The sequence below is a fragment of the Panthera tigris genome, chromosome B4, assembly GCF_018350195.1.
Source record: "Panthera tigris isolate Pti1 chromosome B4, P.tigris_Pti1_mat1.1, whole genome shotgun sequence".
NCBI lineage: Eukaryota > Metazoa > Chordata > Mammalia > Carnivora > Felidae > Panthera > Panthera tigris.
In genome coordinates, this window is record NC_056666.1 from 37,152,280 (window position 1) to 37,179,056 (window position 26,777).

General features: G+C 50.7%; 1 protein-coding gene across 1 annotated transcript; it reads left to right on the forward strand.

Annotated features, from left to right (window-relative positions):
* The first annotated feature begins 466 nt into the window (after positions 1-466).
* Positions 467-26,298, forward strand: SLC6A12 (solute carrier family 6 member 12). Its single transcript, XM_007092839.3, has 16 exons — positions 467-873; positions 1,814-1,898; positions 3,948-4,222; positions 10,201-10,335; positions 13,370-13,510; positions 14,333-14,420; positions 15,397-15,529; positions 16,983-17,117; positions 18,862-18,965; positions 19,281-19,405; positions 19,789-19,901; positions 20,363-20,500; positions 21,213-21,315; positions 23,180-23,280; positions 23,992-24,162; positions 25,317-26,298. Exons 3-16 carry the CDS (start codon positions 4,009-4,011, stop codon positions 25,458-25,460), a joined length of 1,845 nt encoding a protein of 614 aa, XP_007092901.2. The 5' UTR covers positions 467-873; positions 1,814-1,898; positions 3,948-4,008; the 3' UTR covers positions 25,461-26,298.
* The last annotated feature ends 479 nt before the right edge of the window (positions 26,299-26,777 follow it).

Sequence of the window (26,777 nt, forward strand, 5' to 3'; positions counted from 1 at the left end):
CAGAGGGGCTGGAGGGCTGAGTCCCAGGTGGCAAAGCTTTGCAGAAGTGTGTGTGTCTGTGGTACAAAAACCTGGGACCAGAGGAAAGTCTGATGCTTGGGACTCAGGACAAGGGGCATCACCCCAGCTTCCCCAAACCATGCTCAGGGACCATCCTGGGAAAGTACAGAGATCGGGGGCTGGCCCCAGACAAGCAGGGAAAGAGGGGTGGTCACCTGACTGACAGGGAGGGGAAGCAGACAGTGCCCAGTGATGTGGTAAGGGAGAGCAGACAGGAGAAAGCTTGGGCATTCCTGAGGGCCCATGACCTGCAATTAGCCACGCAGATGAGGGGTTTCTGCCCTCCCCCACAGGTGGGGCAGGGCAAGCAGGGAGCCAACTGTCTCCCAGAAGGAGGAAGCAGCCTCAGCTCAGGGTGCCGGGGAGGCATGAGCATGCTTGTGCCAGGGAAGGGCAACGAGGGAGCCGCTGGGAGGTGCAGGCGGCCACCAGCTGAAGTGAGCAGCCCACAGGGTGTGAAGGACTAGACGGAGTCAGGTTTTGGTGCCATGCACACAGGTATGTGTGTGCAAAGGGACGTGACGGGAACGGCACCAGTGTGTGTACGGAAAAAGGAACTGGTATGTGGGTGTGGGCTGCAGCAGGGGCTGGGGCATCCCATTCGCCCCCGTAACCGGGGCTGGCCCGGGAGGGTGATGGGCTGCACTGGGATCCCGGCGGCACACGGGGGGCGGCATTTCCCCACCTGTCTGCTCCTCCGCTAGCCCCCGGCCAGGCCTCCGTCTTCATGCCCAGCTCCTGAACACGGCTAATTCCGGACTTGATAGGCCTCTTGAAGATTTCCTCGATGGGCAGACTGAGCCCAGTGTGGGTGTAGGTGTCTTTGCTTCTGGAGGGCATGGATGTGCGGTGAGCTCCAGTCTGTGCCCTGTGCCCTGCTCCAGCTTAGCGGGGGTGGGAAGGTGGTGCGAGCGGCTGGAGAGCTGAGCGAGACAGGTGGACCCTTGGGAAGGGGGGGATCTCTGGAAGGCATCTCAACTGTGGATGACACCGTTGTTTATTCCTAGCACACGGGGTTGGGGAGAGTAGAAGGGTACCGTGGGGACGGGGTGAGGGAGGCGGAAAGGTGGGGCGTGCCATCCTCTTGGCTTCTTAAAAGTCACCCCAGAAGGAGAGCTCTGTACGGCTTGTTTTTGTGTCTGACATCCTCCTGGACACTTCTTCCCTGAGTCTAACTTGAATCGCACTTGCTGCACTGTCAGCCTGTTTCCCCTTGGCTTTGCCGTGGCTCTAGGCCAGCTTTCCTTCTCGCATGCTCTTGCTTTCATTCTGCCATTCCGGTTTTTCATTCTAACACACAAATTATGATCTTCCCAGTAACCTTTAAACATTAAAAAAAAAATGTCATTATCAGCTCATCAATGTATGTTCTCTTGTCTCCCTTCCCCCATCCCGATACAACCCAAACCCTGTGCCCGAGCGGGGCTCTCAGATTTGCTTCCTCATCCTGCACTCGCCTCTGGTTTTCCCTCCGTTTACTCCTTTGCCCCAGCAGGTCTCCCCTCCTTCAACTGTCCAGGACAGCTGGGCCCTGGAACAGCCGCTTTTGGTCTGCGAAGTAAGGCTTGTCCCTTGACCACCCCCTTGGTGACCTGTGTGCTCGGGCTCACCCTGAGCTGAGCTACACTATAGCTCTTGGTACTTGGTACTTGGTCAGGCAAAGGCAAAAATCTCTCCTTGTCTTTCATGGATCTTATTTTTACCCCCCACCCTCCCAATGCCCTTGTTGAACAGGGATCATTCTCTCTTCCAGGGAGACTTAAAGCCCAGAGAGGAGGTGTGATTTGCCTAAGGTCACACAGCAAGTTAGAGACTCAGCTCCACCACTTAGTGTATTGGTAAGTTTATTCAAATCATTCAAAAATAGTTTTCCTGAACACCTGGTGGGTGTCAAGTCCTGTTCCTTAGCCTCTCTGAGCTTCAATTCCTCATTTATAAAATGGAGTTAAGAGTAATACCTACGTCAAAGATTTTAATGAAGATGAAATTTAGTAACGTACACAAAGAAGTGTATGTTTTTGGCACAACGTTAATTTTGTTAATATTATTATTGGCTAGGTCTGGACTAGAACTTGGGTTTCATGTCTGGTGCTTTTCCATTAACATTTTTGAATTCATTCATTTATTCCTCCACTCATCCATTCATTTGTTTGATAATGAATTGGGGGCCATTGGTCAGGGTGCCCTAACCCCAGTTATGTAACAACATCTACAGCTCATTCGGGTACCCGCCAACTTTTCCCCCTGGGGCCAGACTGCACTGTTTTTCCAACCTGACACTCTGGCTCTCAAAGCACCCCCCCCCCCCCACCTGAGGTCTGACAGTCTCCTCTGAACCTGGGAACTTTCTTCCCCTCCTCCCTCTCCTCCTCCTCCCTTCCTTCTTCCTCCCTTCCCTCCTCCCTGACACCAGAGGCCCAAGACCTCTGATTTCCACTGGGTGCTTCTCCTCATCTCCTGTCCTGGGCTGCGATTGCAGTGGAACCCTCTGAGTCCCCATACCAGAATTTCCCCCTGCCAGGCTTTCCCATTCCTGGGATAACCTGTACCCTCGAAGTCACCTTCAAAAATTTCCATAACCTCGAATGGCTCCTGCCACGCCTTTCTAACTGACTTGGGCTTGGGCTGTTGCCTGGGTTAAAAGGACCAACAAATAAACACAGACACTTCTTTTAGTAAAAAGAATCCCTTGTGTTTGTCTAGAGCCTTGGAGAAGCATGGAGCACTTGGTAGCTTCTGGTCACTTTGATTCCCCCAGCGCCCCTGGAGGTGAGGGGCAGTGGGTGGGCGCTTCCCTCTGGAGCCCGGGCACCTCCTCCTGGCAGCTCACTGGGAGCCAAGGCGGAGGTGGCCTCAGGGCAGCTGTGTGTAGGGGAGGGAGGGGAAGGCAAACACGGATTCCAGGACAACACCGCAGTGCTGCAATTTATCTCCCGGGGGTTGACAAACGGATGATGACAGGCACAGAGTAAAGCTGAGAACGACCACGTCATTTTTCTGGCAGTTCAGGGAGCTTTGGGCTCTTTAGGGGAGCAGGGACTGAGGAAGAGCAGTGACCCGCTGTCATGGGCAGCCACTTCTGGGTCTCCCACGAGGGGACCACCTTGACCTGGAGATGACCACTACCCAAGTGAGTCTCGCCCTGGGATCTACCACCAGGACCCCTTGCGTGTTCTCAGGACAGAGGTATGCCGGAGAGAAAAGGAGCCAGGTTTCCCTCGAAGGCCGTAGGTACTTGGTTCTGGTGCCGATTCTGGGTCTCACCTGGCCTTGCTCAGAGGCCCCACCTTCTCCTTCCCTCCCAATCAGACACCCAGGGCTAGCTGGCTCCCATGTTTACCCTGAGCCGATCAATGACCTGGCACGGGAGTGAGCACACAACCGCTAGGGGAAGACCATGCAGTCACCTAAGCCACACCTGCCCTTTGACCTCCTATCACCCCTGGCAGGCTTCGATCCCTCCTGGGCTGGAGGCCGGAGGCTGGGCTGGCGCCACTCAGTGGACCCTGTGGAGCTGGGCAGATGGGCCCAGCGCGCATGGTGGCTGGCTGTAAAGCTCAAAAGGGACTCGGAATAAAAGACCCCGAGCCCTTTCCTCCCAGTCCACTCCTGCGTGGTCTTCATCTCTCGAGGCCTGGGTTTTTCCATCTGCAAAATGGACAAACTAATATTTGGTCTCTGAGTTATGAGAGCAAAGTGTAACTTCAGGTGTAAAAGTCCTTGAGAGTTCGGGAAGAAAATCAACAGTCCGACAATATTAAACAATATTGCAACCATATGAGATATTACAGCAATGTTATACGGATGACAAAAGACGAGGATGGAGAAAGCAGGGGTGGCGGGGCACGCACTGGGGTTGCACGGCTCACCCCTTGTCCTCCCACCAGGCGCCTGTCTCCCCATCCTGCCCACTCCCGGCTCGGCGGCCCCCCCATCTACCCCGTGGCTATGGACAGAAAAATGGAAGTCCCCGAGGACGGGCCTCCTGTGGTCTCCTGGCTCCCTGAGGAGGGAGAGAAGCTGGACCAGGAAGGCGAGGACCAGGTGAAGGATCGGGGCCAATGGACCAACAAGATGGAGTTTGTGCTGTCAGTGGCCGGGGAGATCATTGGGCTGGGCAATGTCTGGAGGTTTCCCTATCTCTGCTACAAAAATGGAGGTGGTGAGTTCACTTTGAGGTAGGCGTGGTGGGGAGAGCAGTGCCTTGACTGCCAGGCAGGGCCCACCTGGGCGCCTCCTGCCTGGCGATGTGGTAAACCAGAAGGAGGCTGGAATGCAGTTTGGAGGGCTTGGGTCTGAGTTCTAGTTCCGCCTCAGGGTCTTCCTCTGTGAAATAGGGATGGTGCCTCCCAGGGCTCCAGTGAAGTTTAATCGAGGTAATGGGCAGGACCAAGGAATCTGAGTGTTTAGTAAGATACACTACTAATAATGCTTCATTATTCTGGACAGTGTCAGTGGCTGATAGGATTCGTTCATTCGACCTGTGTTACTGTGGACCTATCCTGGGCCAGGCAGTGTTCTAGACACAAAACAGAACATATTCCTAGTGCAAGGTGGCAGATGACAGACAAACAAGTAAAATGCGTGGTATGTTGAATGGCGAGTTGTGCAATGGTGAGAAGCAAAGCAGGGAAGGGGTGGGGGAAGGCTGGGTCATCGGTGGGGGGGGGGGTTGAAAATGTGGAGCAAGGTGAGCTGCAAAGCTTTAGCTGAGGAGGTCACATTTGAGGAAAGACTTGAAGGAGGTAAAGGAGTGAATCGTATGGACAGTTCTCAGGTGAAGAACATTCCAAACAGAGCAAACAGTGAGTGCAAAGGTCCTGAGGTGAAAGTGCATCTGGCATGTTTGAAGAGGAGGGCAGAGACAGATGGGGGCAAGAATAGGGGAAGGGATCAGAGAGGTAACAGGGCCCACATCTTGTAGCCTCTGCTCTGAGTGAGATGGGAACTGTAGAAGAATTTGATCAGAGAGGTGATATTACCTTGTTTATGATTTTTTTAATTGAAGGAACATTAATTTTATTATTTTTCAGCACTGGTAGTAAAAATGAGTAGGGGCATGGTGGGAAGGGGCCAACTTAATCTTTTTACGTGTACAGTTAAATGGTTTTAGCCTATTCACAGAATTGTGCAACCATCACCACAATTGATTTTAGAACATTTTCATCATTCCAGAAAGAAGCCCCGAAGCCATAGGCAGTCACTGTATTCCATGTCCCTGCCAACCCTTGGTGACAACTAATCTACTTTCTGTGGCTATAGATTTACCTACTTGGAATTTTCATACAAATGGAAGAATTCATTTATATGAATTTATTTGTGACTGGAGAGATTCTTTTTTTTTTAAGTTTTTAATTTTTATTTATTTTGAAAGAGAGATCGAGAGTGAGTGGGGGAAGGGGCAGAGAGAGAGGGAGACAGAGAATCCCAAGCAGGAACTGTGCTACCAGCACAGAGCCTGATTCAGGGCTCAAACGCATGAACTGTGAGATCATGACCTGAGCTGAAATCAAGAGTTGGACACTTAGCCGACTGAGCCACCCAGGCGCCCCTGTGACTGGACAGATTCATCTTTCCCTTTTGAAAATATCTCTATTCTTCTTGTGCAAATCGCATATGTATATTGTGAAATTAGAAACATTCCAGAAAGGTAAAAAGAAGAAACATTCCTATTTAAAGATAATCGTTGTTTAGAAAATCCTTCTAAACACGATTCGTATTTAATTTGACAAGTATTTACTGAGTATCTACTATGTAACTTGTTCTGTGTTTCAAAACTTACAGTTATTATTACAAGCTGCTTGAACTAATGGCTCCAAAGAAATAGTGTTGGGGTTTCCTGGCAGGTCAGGGCTATGGAGCCAGGCCTGGGAGTGGGGGATGAATCCTGGCCAGAGATCAGGGGAAGCAAGAAGAACTTGTTTCTTTTCTTTTCTTTTTTTTAATGTTTATTTTTGAGAGAGAAAAAGAGAGAGGGAGCGAGCCAGAGAAAGAGAGAGAGAGCATGAGCAGGGGCGGGGCAGGGAGAGAGTGGGCCAGAGGATCTAAAGCTAGCTCTGCGGTGACAGCAGAGAACCGGATGTGGGGCTTGAACTCACGAACTGAACCGTCCTAGGCCAGTTTCACGGACACACAGGGCGTTAATGCTCCAGCTAAAGAGGACTTAGGCTGAGCGCTCATCTCATAGAGCACGTGGAGGCTCAGAATGTTTAGCGATTTGCCCAAGACCGTAGAACCGGCTGGTAGCTGGTAGCCTGCTTCGCAGGCTCCCTCATCCTCTCCCTGCCGTCTGAAAAGGAGACAGGTTTTCAGGTTCCAGGGCCCACGCTGCCTCGTCCCACCTGGTGGCTGCACTGTGGCTGTGGCCTCTGTACTGTGGGGCGGCCTGGGGAGACAAGCACCTGTGCCAGTGTGCAGTGATGCTGGGCTGAGCCTGGGTCATCTGCGAAGAGGCAGAACCAGACTGCATTTCCTGGCCAGGGTCTGTGTTCATTTCTGTCCCTTGTGTCCTCACTTGAGCTCTGCCCCAACCTAAGTACCTGGAGGAGGCACACTGCCCACCCCCCTGCCGGCCCTGGCGTGTTTCCCTCACCTTTAACAAGAGACGCTGAGCCAGATCAAGGGTCCCAATCTGAGGTCACTGGTGTGTGGGGGTTTAGGAAAGTAGTAACACATGTTTCCTCATTGCAGACAACTTGATAATGAATCTGTGTGGGGGATATGACTTCACGGACCAACTCAAATGTCAACTCATTGTTTTAGGCTTTTACAATTGTACTAACTCATTGCGATAATAGGGTTTATCTCAAACTGACCATAATTCTCAGTCAGCAGTTAAGTATAGTTTTTACTGATAAATGAATCAATTATTATTGCTTAATAAATAATTATTATTAGTTAATAAATAGTTTTGTAGAGAAAAATCTTTCCAAAGGGATAAAAAACAATGTTATTGGTATAATAATGTCTTTGGTCACAAGAAAGCAGGAAGTCACTAAACTAGATCATCTTCAAAAAATGGTTCACTTGGAGAGAGAATTTTATGAATTCTGAGTTTCCAGATGACAATGGAAACTCAGTGGTTCAGGAGTGTGTGCTTGGCAGAGGTAATAAGGCCTACCTTAGAGCAGAGGGAGGGAGATTATAAACACGTCTCAAGTTACCCTGTCTTCACAGATCCCTGTGGGGCATCTTCAGGCCTCTGGTGCCCAGAGTCTGGGCAGATGCCAAGAGAAATGTGGGCCAGGGCAATCTCCCCAGGTGAGGATTCTCAGAAGTTCATTAGAGGGGAGTGTGTTTGCAGTGATAGTGCATTGGAAACCCAGGGAGAAAGCCAAGGATGGAGGAACCATCCAGGCGATCCAGGACCAACCTCCTCACACTGCTGCCCATGGCCCAGGCCCTCACTGCCCTTCTGGGGTGGACTCAGGCTGACAGCGGCCCATCTCCAGGCCTCCTGAGCTCTCCCTAGTTTCCGTGGGGCTGAAGTCTACATGCCTAGGGTAGAGCTGAGACTGTCTCCTTCAGTAGAGAGAAGGGCCTCCACACAAGCCAGCAGAAGGGGTCCATGGGTCACAGGCCGCCACAGACCAGACTTTGGGAAAGTGCCCTCTGGGAGAGCCCCCAGCCCAAACACTTCTGAACGCTGCCCCTCAGCCACCTAAGCCACATAAACTGGAGTCAGTGATGGTACTGGCACTGGGTTGAGGAATGTTCTAGCAGTACTCAGGATGTACCGGCAAACCTGGGGTTAAAAAGGACATCAGGACTCGCAGAGTTACTGGCTGTTATGGTTCTGTAGGGCCCAGAAGACTCACAAATCCTTCTGTCTCACTCTCACATATCGCTACTGGCAGTGCAGATTGGTATGAGAGTCTGGGAAGGCGATTTGGAAATGCACGTCAAAGACCTTAAAAAAATGTTCAAACCCCAAAGGTGGAAATCCACCCAAATGTCCCTCAATGGACAAATAGACAAACATGTGGTATATACACAAAAGGGAATACTGTTCAGCCTTAAAATGGCATGGATAAACCTTGAGGGCATAAGCACTGTATGATCCCTCTTTATGAGGTGTCTAGAATAGCAATTCACAGAGAAAAAGTAGAATCGTGGTTACCAGGGGCTGGGGAGAGGCAGAGAACAAGGAGTTCCTATTTAACGGCTACAGAATTTCAGATTGGGTTGGGTAAGAAGGTTCTGGAAATTGATGGTGGTGATGGTTGGATAATAATGTGAATGTACTTAATGCCACGAAACTGTACACTTAAAAATGGTTAAAAAGTAAAATTCATGTTATATATATTTTACCACAAAAAAAGCCAAAAAAAAATATGCATACCCTCTGACCTACAAATTTGTCTACTGGAAACTTATACTGAGGAGCAAATTAGGCAAGTGCACAAGGCTGTGGACAACGGATCACAGCAGAGTTTCCAATAAAACAACCAAAAATGCCAGTGGGAGTACTGATGGAAAAAACTAGGGTAGATGCATAAGGCAGAATACTATATAGCCATTAAAATTATGACATATGTATTTATTGATATAATAGGTTCTTGATGTGTTTTTAAATGGTTATCAAGTAATTATAGTAGGTTCTCACTTTTGCAAAAAAGGAAGTATGTATGTGTTTGTGTGTGTGTGTGTGTGTGTGTGTGTGTACAAAAAACTGAAAAGGTGTACAATGTTTTTTCCCTTTGCACTTTCTATTTTGTCTACAAAGTAAAGTGAATTACTTGAGAGGTCTTATGATGCAGTGGTTAAAAGCTCAGGCTCGGGGTGCCTGGGTGGCTCAGTCGGTTGAGTGTCTGACTCTCGATTTCAGCTCAGGCCATGATCCCAGGGTTGTGGGATTGAGCTTCTCATTGGGCTCCATGCTGATTGTGGAGCCTGCTTGAAATTCTCTCTCTCTCTCTCTCTCTCTCTCTCTTTCTCTCTCTCTCTCTGCTCCTCTCCCCTGCTCATACTTGAGCTCCCCCACCCTCTTCCCCTCTCCACTGCTCACACTTGAGCTCTTTCTCTCTCTCTTTCTCTTAAAAAAAAAAAAAAAAAGAGCACAGACTCAGGATCAGACCAGCTGGGTTTGTGTCTCAGTTTCCTCATCTGTGTCTTAGTTTTCCCATCTGTAAAATGGGGATAACAATAGTACCTACCCCACAGGAGGTGGTTTTGTCAAGGATTTTGATGCTGGTGAGGCATTTACAAGAATGCCTTACAAAGACACCTGGGTGCCTCAGTTGGTTGGGCATCCAACGTCGGCTCAGGTCATGATCTCATGGATTGTGAGTTCACGCTGACAGCTCAGAGCCTGGAGGCTGCTTTGGATTCTGTGTCTCCCTTCCTCTCTGCCGCTCCTCTGCTCACATTCTGTCTCTTTTTCTCTCTCTCTCAAAAATAAATAAACATTAAAAAATTAAAAAAAAAGAATGCCTTATATACAGTAAGCAGCAAATAGGTGCTAAGTGTTATTATTGTACAGTAAACAATATTCCATTTACCCATGGATACACTTCTGAGGTGAGGTCACTATCTTAGTGACTGAAGTGGGCACTGATGGCTTAGGGTTGTCTTCAAATTCCATAATTTATCAGATGCTTTTTAGGCCTGGCCTCCTGTGGGGGCCTGTAGGTCAGTGCTTTATCACATGGCTACTGAAACCCCAGTGCCCGGAACCTGCCTGAGCAGAGGAAGGGCCTTGTCTGCTAAGACCCCAGTTCAAACCAGAGCCTGGTGGAGGGGAAAAAAAACCCTCTGAAAATTATTAGAGGGAAAATAATTTTTCCAAGGTGTTTTTGTTTGTTTTTCTCTAACATGTAACAAACTTGATAATTTAATAAGCATATCAAATTATACAGAACACATGTTTTTGTTCCAAAAATAATAAACTGACTGAGTTTGTGAAGCACACTGAGAAAATAAATAGTGCGTCTGTTAGGATTTCCACCTAAATTTTTACTCATTTTTCTTCAAAGGTCTTTCCTATCCTGAGTGGGGCTCAGACTGGAAAATTTCTGCCTGTCCCTGCCGGCAGATGGGAGGAAGCCGACTTGGGCCCCTGGGAGGGTGAGGAGGGTGACGAGCACTGGGGCATAGGTCTCCGAGGACTGAGGGCTCAGCTCCTGCCTCCTTCTTCCACAGGAGCCTTCTTCATCCCCTACTTCATCTTCTTCTTTACCTGTGGCATCCCAGTGTTCTTCTTGGAGGTGGCATTGGGCCAGTACACCAGCCAAGGGAGCGTGACAGCCTGGAGGAAGATCTGCCCCCTTCTCCAGGGTGAGTGTTCCCTTTTTCCCTCCTACCAGGGCCCCCAAGGGCCTCTATCCCTCCGTCACCCCATTCCCCTTCCTTCGGGGCCATCGCTTCCTAGTCATCTCCTCTCATCCCGTGCTAAGTGCTGTGGATGACCCAGGAAGTGTCGCCAGACTTTGTGGGGCCCAAAGCTTATAGATGCTGGGGAAGAAGGCATTCCTCAAGAAAGACAGCACAAAATTGCAAGTGAAACTTCAGATGAGGAGCCTTGGAAGGGGTCCTTGCAAGTGAGGAATCCTGAGCTTCATCTTCCTTGGCTTCCTGGAAAGCTGTTCCTGGGTACATGGCGTGGTCCCAGAGTACATAACAATAGTCATGATGATGATGATGATGTCGTCTAACATCTGCTCAGCCCTGCTATGTGTTAGGGTTCATGTAAGCACTTTACATGCATTTCCTCATTGAATCCTCCAGTAATAACTCTCTTAGTTATTTGTATATGAGAAAATGAGGTCATTCGCTAAGGATTTGAACCCAGGCCTCCCTGAGCTGAAAATTCATGCTATTTCTTGTGTTCGGGATTATGTTAGGGACAGTTCCTGTTCCCTCTATGGAGTTGCTGGCACTAGTGTGAGCAGTTTGGAGTGTCCTTCCCTGACCCCATCTTTAATTGATTGGACCAGTCCCCTGGGGGCCAGTGGGAAACCCAATCCTGGTCTCCGAGAGGTTTCTTGCATATTTGAAATGAGGAGAGGACTCTTTCCCTCATGTCAGTCCCTAAGGGAGCCCAGGGACTAGGCTATCTGGGGTTGCTGCCCAGCTTGGTAGGCTGGACAGGGGTGGGCATGGTAGAGAAACACTGGTTCCTGAGCAGGCCGGATCCCTGACCACTGACTGGGGGTTTGGTTGGGGTACAAGGCTGGTCTGGTACTGATCCCTCTTGGGGCATCCATGGGGCCCCTGTAGCAGCAGCAGTGAGTGGCTGGGGCAGGGGGAAGCTTGGCCCACATGCATTTCTTCTCATGAGTTCTGGCTGCTCCAGGAGTGCTGTGGCCTCAGCCGGAGCACAGAGTTTCTCAGTGCTCTGCTCCAGACCCCAGAGCAGCCTACTGTCCCAGCCAGTTGGGCTCTATCCCAAGGTCCAAGCGAGCCCCTGGGTGTCCAAAACAGGGGCCGGCCTCTCTGGCACGCATGTACTAACTCTCCAAGGGAGTCACCACAGATAGGGGGAGCAGACTAAGCATTGCATGGGGGTTGTGGGGAGCGATTGCTGCTCCTTCTGTCTTTTCCAAGCTGAAGAGACTCCAAGGCCTGGGGTCTCAGGGAAAGGCTCACTCAAGGTGTGTGCACCTATGTTGGTGGGAGGGTCTAGGCTGCTTACTGCCTGCCCACCACCTGCCTAACTGCGCCCAGCCCACAGTTCACCTCCCAGGGAGCCTGGGCACACCCTGTGCTCGCCCACCCTCCCTCTTCAATTTGCACACAGGCACAAGCTTCCTCCTCTCAGAGAAGGGGCACCTCCCCTCCCCAGCCTGGCACCCTGCCTCCTCCAGGGTCAGGTCGGTGTTTACGGGGCGGGCGGTGGGAGCACAGTGCGTTCCGGCGGGTGAGTGGCGGCACAGTGGCCGCTTGTTTGGGTGTGTGGGCGTCTGTGTGCGCGCTCTGAATATCCCCGCCACCGGCTCCCCCGGGGGACCCTCCTCACCATCAGCAGCCCCAGCCACCGCCCCTCCCGAGGACCAAGTTGCCCTGGCCACGGCCACTTTAGGGCTCCTGTCCCCCAATGCCTGGATGCTCTGCAGGGACCCAGATGCAGGAAAACACGGATGGCCTCTGGTCGAGTTTGCCAGGCCAGCAGGAATAGACAATCGGGGTGGGCTCACCTGGCCAAGGGGTGGTTTTGTTGACAGTCAGCATTGATTCTCCGACCTGCCCTGGGGCTGAGCTGGCCTTCCTTAAGTCGTTCTTGAGCCCGGGCGAGGACTCAGGACTCAGGACAAACAGGCCTGTGATCCGTCCTCTGCCCAGCTTTCACACCTCGGGACTAAGAGCCTCCCTGGCAACGTGCTACTTTTAAAATTACTGTGGCAAAGATCCCACGTTTGCAGGAGCAGATGGGCTGGGTGGGGGTGACTGTGCCTGCCCTTTGGTACCTCCCCCCCTGATAGGGAGCCACAGCCAGCCTCCAGGCTGCTCCTGGGTGTGAGAACGCCTCTGCCAACACTCTGGCCCCGCGCTCTGCAGCGAGGTGGCGTGTGGAGACTGACTCACGCTCCAGAGTTCTTGACAGTCAGCGACCACTTCTCCTTTCTTTTTTCCTTGCTGGTTTCTTTTGGTTTTTGCACTTATCTTGAGGCTGATTCTTACCAACGCTTCCCAATTACTTTGTTCTTCCAGTCCCTTTTCATTTTACAAGTAATGCATGATTGTCACAGAAAAACTAGAAAATGCAGATGGACAAAAGGTAAAAAACAAACAAACTTTAAAACATGAGCCGAAATCCTATCACCTAGATAGACAACCACCGTTAACTTTTGGATGACAATCCTTCCAGACTTTATCTCATTAGAAAAAAAAAAAAGTATACATTTAAATATATAATGCAAAAGTGGAAGAATGCCTGAGATGGTATTCTGTAACCTGCTTTTCTTAGAAAAATATGCTGTGGGCATCTGGGTGTCCCAGGAGGTTGAGCATCTGACTTCGGCTCAGGTCATGATCTCATGGTTCGTGAGTTCGAGCCCCGCATGGGGCTGTGCTGACAGCTCAGAGCCTGGAGCCTGCTTCAGATTCTGTGTCTCTCTCTGCCCCTTCCCTTCTCATGCTCTGTCTTTCTCTCAAAAATAAATTAAAAAACATTAAAAAATAAAAATAAATTTAAAAAGAAAAATATGCTGTAAATGGCTTCTGAGGCCAACAAGCAAACCACGGGTGTTCTGTTCGTTTAGTACCCAATGTCCTTCTAGCCACAGCTGGCAGCTTCTATGTGACTTTGTTGGGCTAACATTGATCTCTTGGATTCTGTTTGTTGCTCCCCATGCCTGCCCTACTCCCGAAGGCATTGGTCTGGCGTCAGTGGTCATTGAGTCCTACCTGAACATCTACTACATCATCATCCTCGCCTGGGCTCTCTTCTACCTGTTCAGCTCCTTTACCTCTGAGCTGCCCTGGACAACCTGTACCAATACCTGGAACACAGGTATCCATCATTTCAGCCCCCGGGAGGGGGTCTCTCCTTAGGGGCTGGGCCTGTGGTGGCTGGTGATGGCGAACAATGACAGAGCACATGGTATAACTTGCCTCAAAGCCAAGCTCTGTGGCCTCTGGTGCAGTTTTGTGGGAGCCTAGACTAGGTTCCCACTAGGAGAACCAAAAATCCAACAAGACTGTGAATGTTTTATATAACTGCAGGGGGTTATCCTCACTCCCTCTGTGCCAGGTGCTAGAGATCCAAGGGTGAGCACTGGCAACATGGCCCCAGCCCTCCTTGAATGTGTGGTCTAGTGATAGAGACAAGTTAATAAAACAATCACATATTGCAATGGGTGAAAGAAACATTGCAGAAACTATACAGCAGTGGGAGGGAAAGAGCTAGCTGAGGCCTAAAGGATGAGAAGGATCCAAAATGTGAACAGCATAAGCCATGTGGGGGGAAGAGCAAGCCCAAGGACTCAGTCCATTCATCTGCTGAGTGGAGAGAGGGTGAGCAAGTTATAGGGGCAGAGGGGATCCGAGGTCTGTGTCAGAGGTTGGTGGGTGGGGTGGCCAGAGAAACAGCCAGATTCACTGGAACAAGAGCAGTGTGAGGCACATGAGGAGGGAGGCACATGGTCTCATGAACCACCTGAGTGGCTAACTCCTGGGAAATGGGGGCTCCAGGGGAAGCTCTTGGGACTGGGAATTATGGGGACTGCTGGGCTGCAAGGTCAGAGGGTTGGAGGGACTAAGATGTGAGGGTATCTCTCCCCATCTGGTCCCCAGCTGATGCACAGCCCCCCGCCCCACCCCTTGTTCCCAACAGAGCATTGCGTGGACTTTATGAACCGTTCAGGAGCCCGCACAGTGACCTCGTCTGAGAACTTCACTTCACCTGTCATGGAATTCTGGGAGTAGGTGCTGGGCTTGGATGCCATGTGCTAAGGGGCCCCAAGCAGGAAATTTGGATGTCTGAGGTCTGGGACTTGGAGTACAAGTTCAAGCCTTTCTGTGCATGCTCTTCAGCACTTACCCACCTCCCACCCCCACCTGGCACATCACTGAGCCATGAGGGAACACTCACATCAACCCACACGTGTCCACAGGTGCACGGCAAATAGTCTGTCCCAGCTAAGGAGAGCTGGTTGTGCACATCGCTCCCCAGCTTTGTGTTCAGTGATGTCATGTTGGTGGCTTGAAACTGGGCAAGGAGGAAGCATTTGTACTGCAAAAACTGGCAAACACTATACTCACACCTCCACCCTTCCCCTGACTACACCCTTACATCTGCCCATGCCCACGTGTCCACCTTCGTTCTGACACAAGTGTACCTGTACCCTCACCCTTACCTAAAACCCACACTTATTTACCAACACTCACATGTGCCTACCTACACCCTCACACATTTACGACCCCATGTCACCCAAACCTCACACATGTCCACCAACGCTTACGCACACACATTTCCACTACTCCCTACACCCTTTAGGTACTAAAACACATTCAGCCCCTCTGTTTGATACCCATGTAGTTGTGCATCAACCTGAATATCTACTCTCCATCTACTTATCCATTTATTATTTACCACCCTCACTCTCTCTCTCTCTCTCTCTCTCTCTATCTCTATCTCTCTGTACAACAGAGAAAGCTGGATGGTTAGAAAGACAAAGATACCTATGGGATTACGTGATTTGGTCTTCTAACGGCCAGGGGCATACAGACTACAGGTGGGAACATGGCATGGCCATAGGGGAGGTGCAGGGGGATGGGGTGGGGAAGCCTGGAACCTGAGATGTGTGGGGTCAGCTCTAAGAATCAAGAGACTTGAAGACAAAGGCGATTTGTGCCCCTGTAGCCTTTCACCTGGTTATTCATTTTTTCCATCCTCAGGAGACGTGTTTTGGGCATCACCTCAGGCATCCATGACCTGGGGGCCCTGCGTTGGGAGCTGGCCCTGTGCCTCCTGCTTGCCTGGGTCATCTGCTACTTCTGCATCTGGAAAGGGGTCAAGTCCACTGGCAAGGTGAGGTGTTCTGGCTCCTGGTAAGCTCTCTGCAGCCCCCAGAATCCATGGAGACACTCACAGAGTCCCTCTGGAGAACTGAAAGAGTAGTTTAGGGGAGAGGCATGGTGAGAGCAGGGGAAAATGGTAGGAAGAGTTTAGCTCAGCACAAGGAAGGACTTTCTCTTTCAATATTACTTTAAAAGACCTGTTTACATAAGAAACATGCAGAGCAAAATGAGAAGCATAAAAGTCCCCCTAATCACTGTTGGAGCCAGCATGGTGGCAGTTTGGATCTACTAATCCCTGTTAATGTTTTGCTGTATTGCCTTCTAGTTTCCTTTTGAAGTATGCTTGTGTATATCTGTATCTATTATGTGTGTATATTACACAATTAGGATCATACACTTTTACGACTTGCTGTTTGCACCTAACAACACAACAAGACAATGTTTGGTAAGAACTAGCACACAGAACTATCTTTGAGGTGGTGAGTTTCCAATAATCACGGGGGTTTAAGCCAAGAATGGACAAGAGTGGCTTATTGTATGTGTTGAGAGAGTTCAGACTTGAACACTTATTTTCAACCCAGGGAATCTGAGGTGGATGCCTCATGCTTTTTAAAGCCAGGAGTAGACGGGATGCTGACTTCTCTGATTAGCCTGTTCTTGGGGGGCAGCCTTGCCTTTCCGCGGATTGTTGTAATTATAATAAAACTAGAAATAGTGATAATAACACAGATATTGCCATCCCCGTGGGTCAAGGAGCTAAACTTGGTCAGGGGCCGAGTAGACCCATCTGAGTGTCTCCATGTCCCAGAGCTCAGGCCACTGCTGCTTGCCCAACCCTAAGCCTGGAAAAGTGCAGTCTAAATTTTGCCACAGGTCATTGCGGCGATCTGCTCCCCCTCCCTCACCACGTCCCACACTCACCAGGGGCATAGGGAGACCAGCTAGGGTGAGGGATTAAGGGAGAACAGATTCTGGATTCTATTTTTTTTCTACATTTATTTATTTTTGAGACAAACAGAGAGAGTGAGTGGGGGAGGGACAGGGGTGGGTGATGGACAGAGGTTCGCGCCCGATGTGGGGCGCGAACTCACGAACTGGGAGATAGTGACCTGAGCTGAAGTCAGATGCTCAACCGACTGAGCCACCCAGGCGCCCCTGAATTCTAAAATAGTCTTCGAAATGTTATGGCTGGAAGCTTGTACCCCTCCCTGTCTTTGTTCCCTCTTTGCCCTGCTGATGTATATCTCACAGTCTGCCTGCCAGGGCACCTAAGACCCACTGGAATGTGTAAAGGAAGACAGGTGCTCACACACTCTCAGCATCTCTAAGAAGGTGTGGGACCCTGAGCTAGGTGTGACTCATGCTGCCTGAGGAGGGGTGACAGGAGGACTACCGCAGACTCCCTGGTACCTCCTGGCAGCTGTGTCCCCAACAGCAGTGACCTGGCCCCGTTTCCCCTCCAGGTTGTTTATTTCACAGCCACATTTCCCTACCTGATGCTGATCATCCTACTGATCCGAGGCATCACCCTTCCGGGAGCCTATGAGGGTGTCATCTATTACCTGAAGCCAGATTTGCTTCGCCTCAAGGACCCCCAGGTAGGGGTTGTGCTGGGGACTCTTTCCCAGATGCCTCTCACCCCAAACCAGAGCTGTACTTTTGAAAATCTGTAGTTGCTTTTCTCTTGGTTTAAAGGCAATATATTCCCTCCTGCAAAAAAATTAAAAAGGGGCGCCTGGGTGGCTCAGTCGGTTGAGCGTCTGACTTCAGCTCAGGTCATGATCTCGCAGTGAGTTTGAGCCCCGCAGCAGGCTTTGTGCTGACAGCTCGGAGCCTGGAGCCTGCTTGGGATTCTGTGTCTCCCTCTCTCTCTGCCCCTCCCCCACTCATGCTCTGTCTCTCTCTCTCTGTCAAAAATAAATAAACATTTAAAAAAAAGATTAAAGGCAATATATCCCCACTGGAGAAAAATTAGATAAAGTTGTCTTGTAATCCTACCACTCAGGTATCATCTCTATGAGCATTTTAGTATATTTCCTTCCAACTCTTTTTCTAGTTGGTGTTGTGTATCTTTGTTTTAATGTATTTGAGATATTTATATACAGAGAGATGCATCTTTTTTCATTTAAATTCCATTGTAAGCATTTTTCATGCTATCACATTCATTCGTAGAAGTCATTTTAAATCCTTGCATAATATGTCCTCCATCCATCATCCATTCGGTCACTCATTCACCCAAAATGTACTGAGGACTCTTTCAGTGCCAGGTGGCGCTCTGACCATGGAGTGGGGCAGTGGGCAAAGCAGACAAGGCCCCGTGTCCTCTGAACGCTCACCCCTGGGGTGGGGGTCCTCACTTTCTCAATCTCTGATTCTTGGACATTTAAGGTCATGTAGTTTTTTATGATCGTATATACAGCTGCATTGGACACCCCATATTTAAATCTCTTGCCACCTCTCTGATTATTTCCTGATGGCAGTCAGCCCTGGAATCACTAAGTCAAAGAGCATGTGCCTTTAAGGTTCTTGAAATGTACTGGCTTTAGAGAAATGTGGACTTTTTCCCCCAGTATTGGAGGGTACCCTTTTTTCTGCAGGGCCCATGAGAGATTCGATAATAATTTAACCTTTGGTAATTTGATAGATCAAAATAGTATCATTTTGTTGTCTTAATTTTTTTTTTTTATTTTTTACTGCTGTGAGGCTGGACATTTTCCCACAGATTTGCTGGCCATTTGTATTTCCTCCTCTAGGACTTGTCTGAGCGCATTCTTTGCACCCCCTCCCCGTGGAGTCCTGGTGGTGTTTTTCTTTATATTTTAATGAAGTGGCCTGTGGCACTTGTTGAATGAGCAGGTGCTCTCAGTTCTGCCCTGCAGGTAGGCTTTGCCTTCTCTGGGCACCGCCACTCCACCTGAGAAATTCAAGTACTTGGTGCCTATGAAGTGCCCCCAGAGGCAAATTTACTTAAAAAAAAATTTTTTTTAATGTTTATTTATTTTTGAGAGAGAGACAGAGAGTTGGGGAGGGGCAGAGAGAGAAGGAGACACAGAATCTAAAGCAGGCTCTAAGCTATCAGCACAGAGCCAGATGTGGGCCTCGAACTCAGGAACCATGAGATTATGACCTGAGCTGAAGTTGGATGCTCAACCGACTGAGCCACCCAGGTGCCTCTCCCCCAAAAGAGGCAAATTTAAACCTGGCCTGCCAGTGAAGAGATTGTGAGCAGAGAGTGGGGAATAAGCGACTCTGAGGGCACACCCAGGAGGGCCCGCTGGGGCTGAGGGGTGACGGGCGGGCACCCTCCCACTCCCTCTGCCACTTTCTTGGGGTCTCACGTAGGTGTGGATGGACGCGGGCACCCAGATCTTCTTCTCCTTCGCCATCTGCCAGGGGTGCCTGACAGCCCTGGGCAGCTACAACAAGTACCACAACAACTGCTACAGGTAGGGCTGGGCGGCCGGGACACTGCGGGACCCCAGGGCGCCAGACCTGCCTGCAGTGAGGTCGGGGAATCAGCTTCATCTTGCAGACTCAGTGTCTTCCTTCCCTCCTCTTCTTTCTTCCTCACGTTCTTCTCTCACCTTCCACCACATGACCGTGGTCTTTCGCCCATTCTCTCTTCCATTTCTCTCCTCTCGCATATTTTGCCTTCCTGTTCCCTCCCCTCTCCCCGCTTGCTGTCTTTGGATCTCCCCTCCCTTGATGGATTTCTTCCTCATTTTCCTTCCTGGTTCCTCTGCATTGGCCCCGCCCCGCAGGGACTGCATCGCCCTCTGCTTCCTCAACAGCGCCACCAGCTTTGCGGCCGGGTTCGTGGTCTTCTCCATCCTGGGCTTCATGGCCCAGGAGCAGGGGATGCCCATCTCCGAAGTGGCCGAGTCTGGTAGGTACCACTTTGCTGTCTGGGCCCTGAGGGGAAGGGGGGTCAGGGAACACAGATCCCTCCTACAGGGTCCCAGGCAGGAGTCCCAGCAGCTGGCTTATGAGAACCTTTCAGCATCTGGGGGCAGAACTTGGGCCTTCTCATGGGAGGGAGGGAGGTGGAGGAGGGCACTGAGGGCGGGTAGCCCCACAGTTGTGTGCAGGGATGGATAAATGGATGAACCAATGCACAGCCAACTCCCCAGAACCAGAGAGCAGAGTAAGGGGTGAAACTACCCTGATCTCTTGAACCACTCCCCTTGAACCACACAGTGCCTTGGGAGAAGGCTCTTCACCAGGGCAGTGAGAGCCAGGAGCTCTCCTGACTGTGCTGTGTGCCTGCAGGTCCTGGTCTAGCCTTCATCGCGTTCCCCAAGGCGGTGACTATGATGCCCTTATCCCAGCTGTGGTCCTGCCTTTTCTTCATCATGCTCATCTTCCTAGGGCTGGACAGCCAGGTTCGTCACCCCACCCCAACCCTCCCTGCCCTGGTGACCCTCTTGCCAGCTTCTGAGGTTCTGGGCTTTCCCTCCCCACCCCCCCCCCAACTCCTTTTCCCCTGACCTACGTTCCAAGCCCCACTCCACTTTCCAGGGTTTGTCCTTGCAGTTGGTTGGGTGACCCTTGGCCTCAAGACCTTCTTCTATGAGGGGGGCCACCTGCTTTCTCCCCCCACAGCCCCGCCCCCATCTTGGGGACGGAACATATCTCCCCCTCCAACCCTCACTGCTGGGACCCTCGGTCGTAGAGATACGGCCGAGGGCAGGGCTGGCCACCCTGTTTCTGCCCCTGTGCCCCTTCCTGCGCTCCTGTGCATCAGCACGGGTGAGTGGGGTGCGAGGCGGCCAGGGCAAGGCCACGCCAGGCAAGGCCCAAGGGCAGGCGGTGCCTCTCACCCTGGCTTCCCTCCTGCCTGCAGTTTGTCTGTGTGGAGTGCCTGGTGACAGCCTCTGTGGACATGTTCCCCGGTCAGCTCCGGAAGAGCGGGAGGCGAGAACTTCTCATTCTCACCATTGCCATCGTGTGCTACCTGCTAGGGCTCTTCCTGGTCACGGAGGTGAGCAGAGGGGTTGGCCTGCAGGCGGGGCTCCAGGCTGAGGGAGCCGTGGGGTGCACTGGTGACCCTTCTCAGAGCCCACCTTCCTCACAGCAAGGTTGTGGGGACCACGAGGCAGAATCTACCTGTGTTAGTTAGCTGTCTTTCCGTGTTGGGTGATAGACACCAAATGCAAGCTAGCTTAAGCAGAAAAGGGAGCCTTGGGGGAGCCAGGAAACTGCAAAGTCTAGGGATATTTGGTTTCAGGCATGGTTGGATCCAGCTGGTCTAATGACATTGTCAGGAATGCCCTTCTTAGCCAGATTCCCCTCCTCATATTAAAGAAGGTGGGTGCAGCTTCAGGCTTACCTTCTGCCACCCACCCAACCCCACAGGAAAGAGAGGGACCTTTTCCTAAGAACATGGTAAATGTCTGGCCCTGGCTGTCCTTCGGGCCTGGAGAGGGGAGCGGAGCACTCTCAGAGTGAGGTGGGGCCAACTTCTAGGAGATACGATCCCGGGCAGACAGTTCCCAGTGTCCCTGTAGCTGTCAGGTTGTTGTCCCGATGTTAAATGCAGGGCCTGCCTTGCCTGGCCAAACCGCCTTCAGATGCAAGGAACAATTTCCCATGGGCCGAGCAGGATGTGTGCCCAGAGGGGTGTGCGCCCTGTCCCTGAGGAGCGGGTTCCCTCCCCCATTGGCCAAGGCCCAGCTCTCCCTGCCTCTCTGCAGGGCGGGATGTATATCTTCCAGCTGTTTGATTATTACGCTTCCAGTGGCATATGCCTGCTCTTCTTGGCAGTGTTTGAAGTGATCTGCATCAGCTGGGTGTATGGTAAGTGGAGGGGGGAGGCGGGGAGAGCCTACCCCTAAGGTTGTGAGAGGCCGGGTGTGCCAGCCCTCTGGTTTCTATAGGTCTTGGTGTTGCTGCCCTGGTTCTTTTCTCTGGGAACTTTGTCCGCCTCTGGGAACCCAGGCATTTCTCATTGTGGCAGACAGAGCTGCGGTAAGGACAAAACTGATTTCCTGCGCTAGTGAGAGGAATCAGAAACAACAGTGTGCCGTTTTCTTGATGCGGAAACTGCTGGAGGCACTTCATCAGTGGGAGTCCTAGTCAGAAGAGATCTTCAGGGCCACGTAGTCTGAGCCTCCACACATTTCCACACTCCCTTTCTAGGTTACCACCCAGACCTTGCTTGAATACTTCCAGGAACAGAAAACTCGTTCCCACGTTTTTGAGGTAGCTTTTTTTGTTGTGGCTGTTATGCATTTCTTTCTTAAACTAAAGTGAGTTCTGCCTTCCATTGACTGCCCTCAACCTCCCTGACCCCCCTCAGTGCTGGGGCAACTGGCCAGTGGTGCTGAGTGCTGTGACATCCATGCCATTGTTGTGCCTGATGACAATAGAGGAGAAATCTTTATGCATGGAGTCCGTGCACTGCTGAATGCCAAGCAACGTGATGAGTGTATCATACATTCTCTCTCAACCCACACAACAGCCTGTGCAGGGGAGGTGAGGCTCAGAGAGGTAGGTTTCTTGCCTGAGCTCACACAGAGAGTAAGTGGGGGAGGCATCATCATACCCAAACCATCTGACTCCACTGCACCAGGTTGGGGGGGAACACATTGCTAGTGTAACAAGGCTCAGGGCAGAGAGGGTAGGTGGGTGCCGTGTAGTGGGCATAGGTAGGAAAGCCACGAGAAGGTTTTTATTTTGCTACCCCGGGCCTTCTTTTTTGGTGTCCTTTCCTTTCCTGGGACAGGTCACCTGTCTTCTCACCTCAAGCATCTGATGTCTTTCTGATTTTCCCCTACTGCTCCTCAGAACTTGTTCTCAAAGAAGATCTGATAAACTCAATCACAGAAAGGTATAAGTAGCTGAGAAACCTTAGTATGTTACCCCTTCCTAGTAACATCTGGTTTTTAACTGCGGGAAAAATTTAGAAGCCAAAGGAATGACTCCCTAATGGTGGCATTTCATGCCCATCAGTGATCAGCGGAAAGTTCCTTTTTTTTTTTCTTTTTTTTTTTTTTTTTCTGAGGAAGGGCTAGGGGGCCCTCCAACTGTCTTTCCCGATCAGCGGCCCTTTTCTTCTTGGGAGACTGGATGGATCTGGATCTGGATCTGGAGCAAACGTGGAAACAGAAGGACAGTAAACAAATCCAGTCAGTGTTTCCACAAACACAAAGCAAGCCTCTTAGCAAGATTTTCTAAGAACACAGAGTGGCTCCTCCAGAGTGTCGAATCTAGACTGTTGTTCCATTCCCAGAGGCTTTCTGGCCCTATGTGAGTTCAGCACGCTATGCTTGGAACAGTGGGAACTTTGCTGTTTTGACTTGAAACTGAAGTCATGTCTGAGGCATATATAAGTGAGTGTTTGCACAGTCATTGTGCCCATTTTAGGCTCTCACCCACCTCTGTGGTTAGTAGGGTCTTCATTCCTAGACAAGGGGCCAAAGGATTTAACTGGGAGGTTAGGTGACTCTCTCAAGGGCACCTGGCTTTTTGGTGGCAGCCCCTTCTTCCTCCTCGCTCCCTGCCTTGTGGTTGGGGTGCCAGGGACCCATTTCATTCATGTGCCTGGATCCGGTTTCCCCTCATAGGGTAGGGGGAAGAATGCAAAGCCAGGTGAGTCCTTCCCAGATACTGTGAGTTCTTCCCTTCCTCCTGTTCTCACACTCCCCTCCCACCTGGGCAGGGGCAGATCGGTTCTATGACAACGTTGAAGACATGATTGGCTACCGGCCATGGCCCTTGGTGAAGATCTCCTGGCTCTTTCTGACCCCTGGACTTTGCCTGGTATGTGCCCACCCAGCTACCCCTATATCTCCTCCTACATCCAGAAGACTCGGGGACAAGGAACAGGATGCCCGGGTTCTGGGGCTCTTTTCCTGCCTGTCCAGTTACCTTGGGAGGCTGGTCCATTTCCACTTCTGGGTTGGTTCTCCTGCCCTTCCTTCCTGGGACCATGTCATCTCTCTGCTTTACCATCATTACCCTCCAGTTTCTGCTCCCTTCCTTTCTCATAGCGCCTCCATCCAGCCGCCAGACTTCCCAGTTATGGTCTCTTTCTGTCTGCCTGCTCAGGGTTCCTCCTCCCTCCCCCCCCCCCCCAACGCCACACCTCCTGTCTCAGCCCTCCATGGAGTGATGCCTTGGCCCACAGCTTGTAATGGCTTTTACTATTCTACCTCATTGAAGCACCTCAGTGTATTTATTTATCTATCTGTGTATTCTTTTAAGTTGATTTATTTGAGAGAGAGAGAGAGAGAGTGAAAGAGAGAGGAACCAAGCAGGCTCCTCACTCCACGCTGAGCCCAATGCTCGATCTTATGACTGAGATCGTGACCTGAACTAAAATCAAGAGTTGGATGCTTAACCACCTGAGACACCCAGGCGCCCCCACTTCAGTGTATTTTACTTGTCCTCTGTCACTGGATATTTAAGCAGCTAAAGAGAGGATTTCAAGGGCTCTCTGTCTAATCTGCATCCACCTCTCCCTCTTTCCAGGCCACCTTCCTCTTCTCCTTGAGCAAGTACACACCTCTCAAATACAACAACATCTATGTGTACCCTCCTTGGGGCTACTCCATCGGCTGGTTCTTGGCTCTGTCCTCCATGGTCTGCGTCCCTCTGTTCATCATCATCACCCTTCTGAAGACCCAGGGTTCCTTCAAGAAGGTAGGGGTCAGGGGAAGTGATATATTAAAGGGGGTTGCTGAGTGAGGTTGCAGGCAGGGCACGATGGGCGGGGCCCAGCTCTGAGTGTGGGACAGCTTTTTGGTCTGATGAAATCTCAAAGAGAAGGGCCTTTGAAGACCAGTCCAATGGCTTCATTTCCAGAAACACTCAAAAGACCTAGAGTCCTAGACCTTCAGAATCTGACCTCCAGCCGATCATGTGGGCAGGTTGACCATGGGTACACTGTCAAATGCTTATGGAGGAAACTGAGTCACAATAAGAACTTCAAGGTGCCCAGACAGAGATTTATAGGGCACAAATTCCTTGCTCCCAGGAAATTAATAACCAGCTATCATGGTTCATTCCTGGTTTCTTTTCTTAATTCTGCCTGGGGAGGCATGGGCAAAAGCTCCCTGTTTAGAGTTTAAGACATGCCTTCCCAAAAGGGGATAGCGCATGCTCCACAAAGACATTACACTTGCAGAAATCTATCTGGCCTACAAGTAACGGAAAACCCGACCTGCAACAAGCAATAGGCTTATTTTCTTTTTACATCAAGAGACCAGAGATGGGTGCTGCTGGTGTTTGGTTCAGCTGCTGAAAAGAAGTTGTTAGGGCCAAACTCTTCCTCTATTTCTGCACCTCCATCCTGAGCACGTCTTTTTATCATCATGCTTACCACTTCATGGTCACAAGAAGGTTGTCATCATTCCAGTCATCACATCTGCATTCAAGGCAAGAAGGAGGGGAAGAAGATGGCACCAATAACAGTAATAATAGTAGTACTGCTCCTCATAAAAAATAATAGGCACTTATTGACCAACTGACCCTGTGCCAGGCACTATACTATGAGCTGTGTACTATTATTATCTTCGTTTTACAGATAAGGCACAGAGGGGTTAAATGGGTTGCCTAAAAAGTTGCATATGTAGTAACATAGCTGGGACTAGAACCCAGCCCATTCATGCTCTTAATCGCCACGGGATTGATCGTCTCTTCTCTCTTCTCAAAATATTTATTCATGTATTTACTCATATCGTGCTGGCTGCCCCCAGTGTGCCTGGCTCTGTACCAGGCCCTGGGGATACAACCAGGATGAAACAGCTTTGCCTTTCTCACCGGTAGCACCCACTCGTTCCTTCTTCTCTCCACAGCGCCTGCAACAGCTCACCACCCCCGACCCCAGCCTCCCGCAGCCCAAGCAACACCTGTGTCTGGACCGTGGTACCAGCCAGGACTGTGGGCCTTCCCCAACAAAGGAAGGACTAATCACTGGGGAGAAGGAGACCCACTTGTAGGACGTGGCCAGCAGCCAAGTGGCCACTGAGCCAGGAACCTCTGTCAGGGCCACTACAGCAAACAGCCTTTGCCTCTGTCCCTTACCACAGTCCTGCTGAGCACCTCTGTGATGTTCATGGGTGCCCCCGGCCAGAGGCCACGCTGCTCTCTCCTCAGCGAGGGCAGCTCCTTCTGGTGGGCTAGAGGCGGTCCCACTGCACCACGCCATACTGTTGGAACACACCTTCTTATTTATAAAGGAGGGTGGTCTTTTTTGAGTCCACCATCTGATTCTAACATATTACACTGTGTGGAACTCCCACTGTAGGGATGTTCCTGTATCTGGGATGTTACAGCTTACTATATTTGTGCATTGGGAGGGTAGCACTGGTGGGAATATGTATCATGCTTTGGCTTGGAGAGCCCAATGGAACACACCATGTTGGAAATGACAACGAACACACTATTGGATTCTGACATTCCATTAGAGGGGTGCTTCATTAGGCTTAGTGTTCTGGAGTCAGTCCATGGGGAAGGAACTTGAGAAACAGCCAAGAGGCAAGCCTTCACAAGCCATCATTGTCTTAAGGTGTCCCTAGCTGCAGCCCTAGTTCCACATGCCTCCTGCAATGTTGTCCTCAACTCATGGAGCATTGGAATGGAAAGAACTTAGAGATGATCCCTAGACTGTACAAATGCATGGTGAGGGTGTCTGTACTTTCCTATGCCTGCAACAGACATTGCTGATTGAGTCTTTCCCACCTCACAGTCCTTTCAAATACAGTGCTCCAGGTGCTCCAGTTGCCACTGTGCTTTTTTTGTCCAACCTCCTGACTTCATGGATGAGGAAACCGAGGACCAGAGAGAAAGTGACTCTTTCAAGTTCTGGCTCCTTAGGGTCAGAGATATGCCTGAAACCTGGTGTCCTTGTTCTCAGGCCGGTGTTCTTCCCCATTATACATATTTAACAAGCATGTATGGATTGCCTGCTGCTGTGTGCTAGTTTTCTCTGCCTCACCCCATTCCTGTTTAGTTATGTTGTCTTGGGGTGGGAAGGAGAGTGGTCCCCTCTATAGAGGGGTGAGCAGCTCTCCCCAGATTGGCATCCTTACCTTGGCATTTTCTCTGCCATCCCATACTCATCTGGCCAGATTTCCTCTCTGGATCTTTTTGTTCTTGCCATTTTCCATCTCTCCTTCCCCCCTCCCCCCGCTTCCTTGGAGTCTGAAAGACCGCTGGTCTCCCACAGAGAGAGAGGTGTTGTGTTTGGGACGCTCCTTTCCCCATGTCCCTGTAAAATTATGCCAGTTCCTGCCAAAGGCAAGGGAGGAGAAGGA

Excerpts from the sequence above, each read along its gene's own strand:
- SLC6A12 (XM_007092839.3), top strand. The coding sequence starts at position 4,009 with ATGGACAGAAAAATGGAAGTCCCCGAGGACGGGCCTCCTGTGGTCTCC. Across the intron at positions 4,223-10,200 it reads CTGCTACAAAAATGGAGGTG|GAGCCTTCTTCATCCCCTAC; the intron begins GTGAGTTCACTT and ends CTTCTTCCACAG. Across the intron at positions 19,902-20,362 it reads TCCTAGGGCTGGACAGCCAG|TTTGTCTGTGTGGAGTGCCT; the intron begins GTTCGTCACCCC and ends TCCTGCCTGCAG.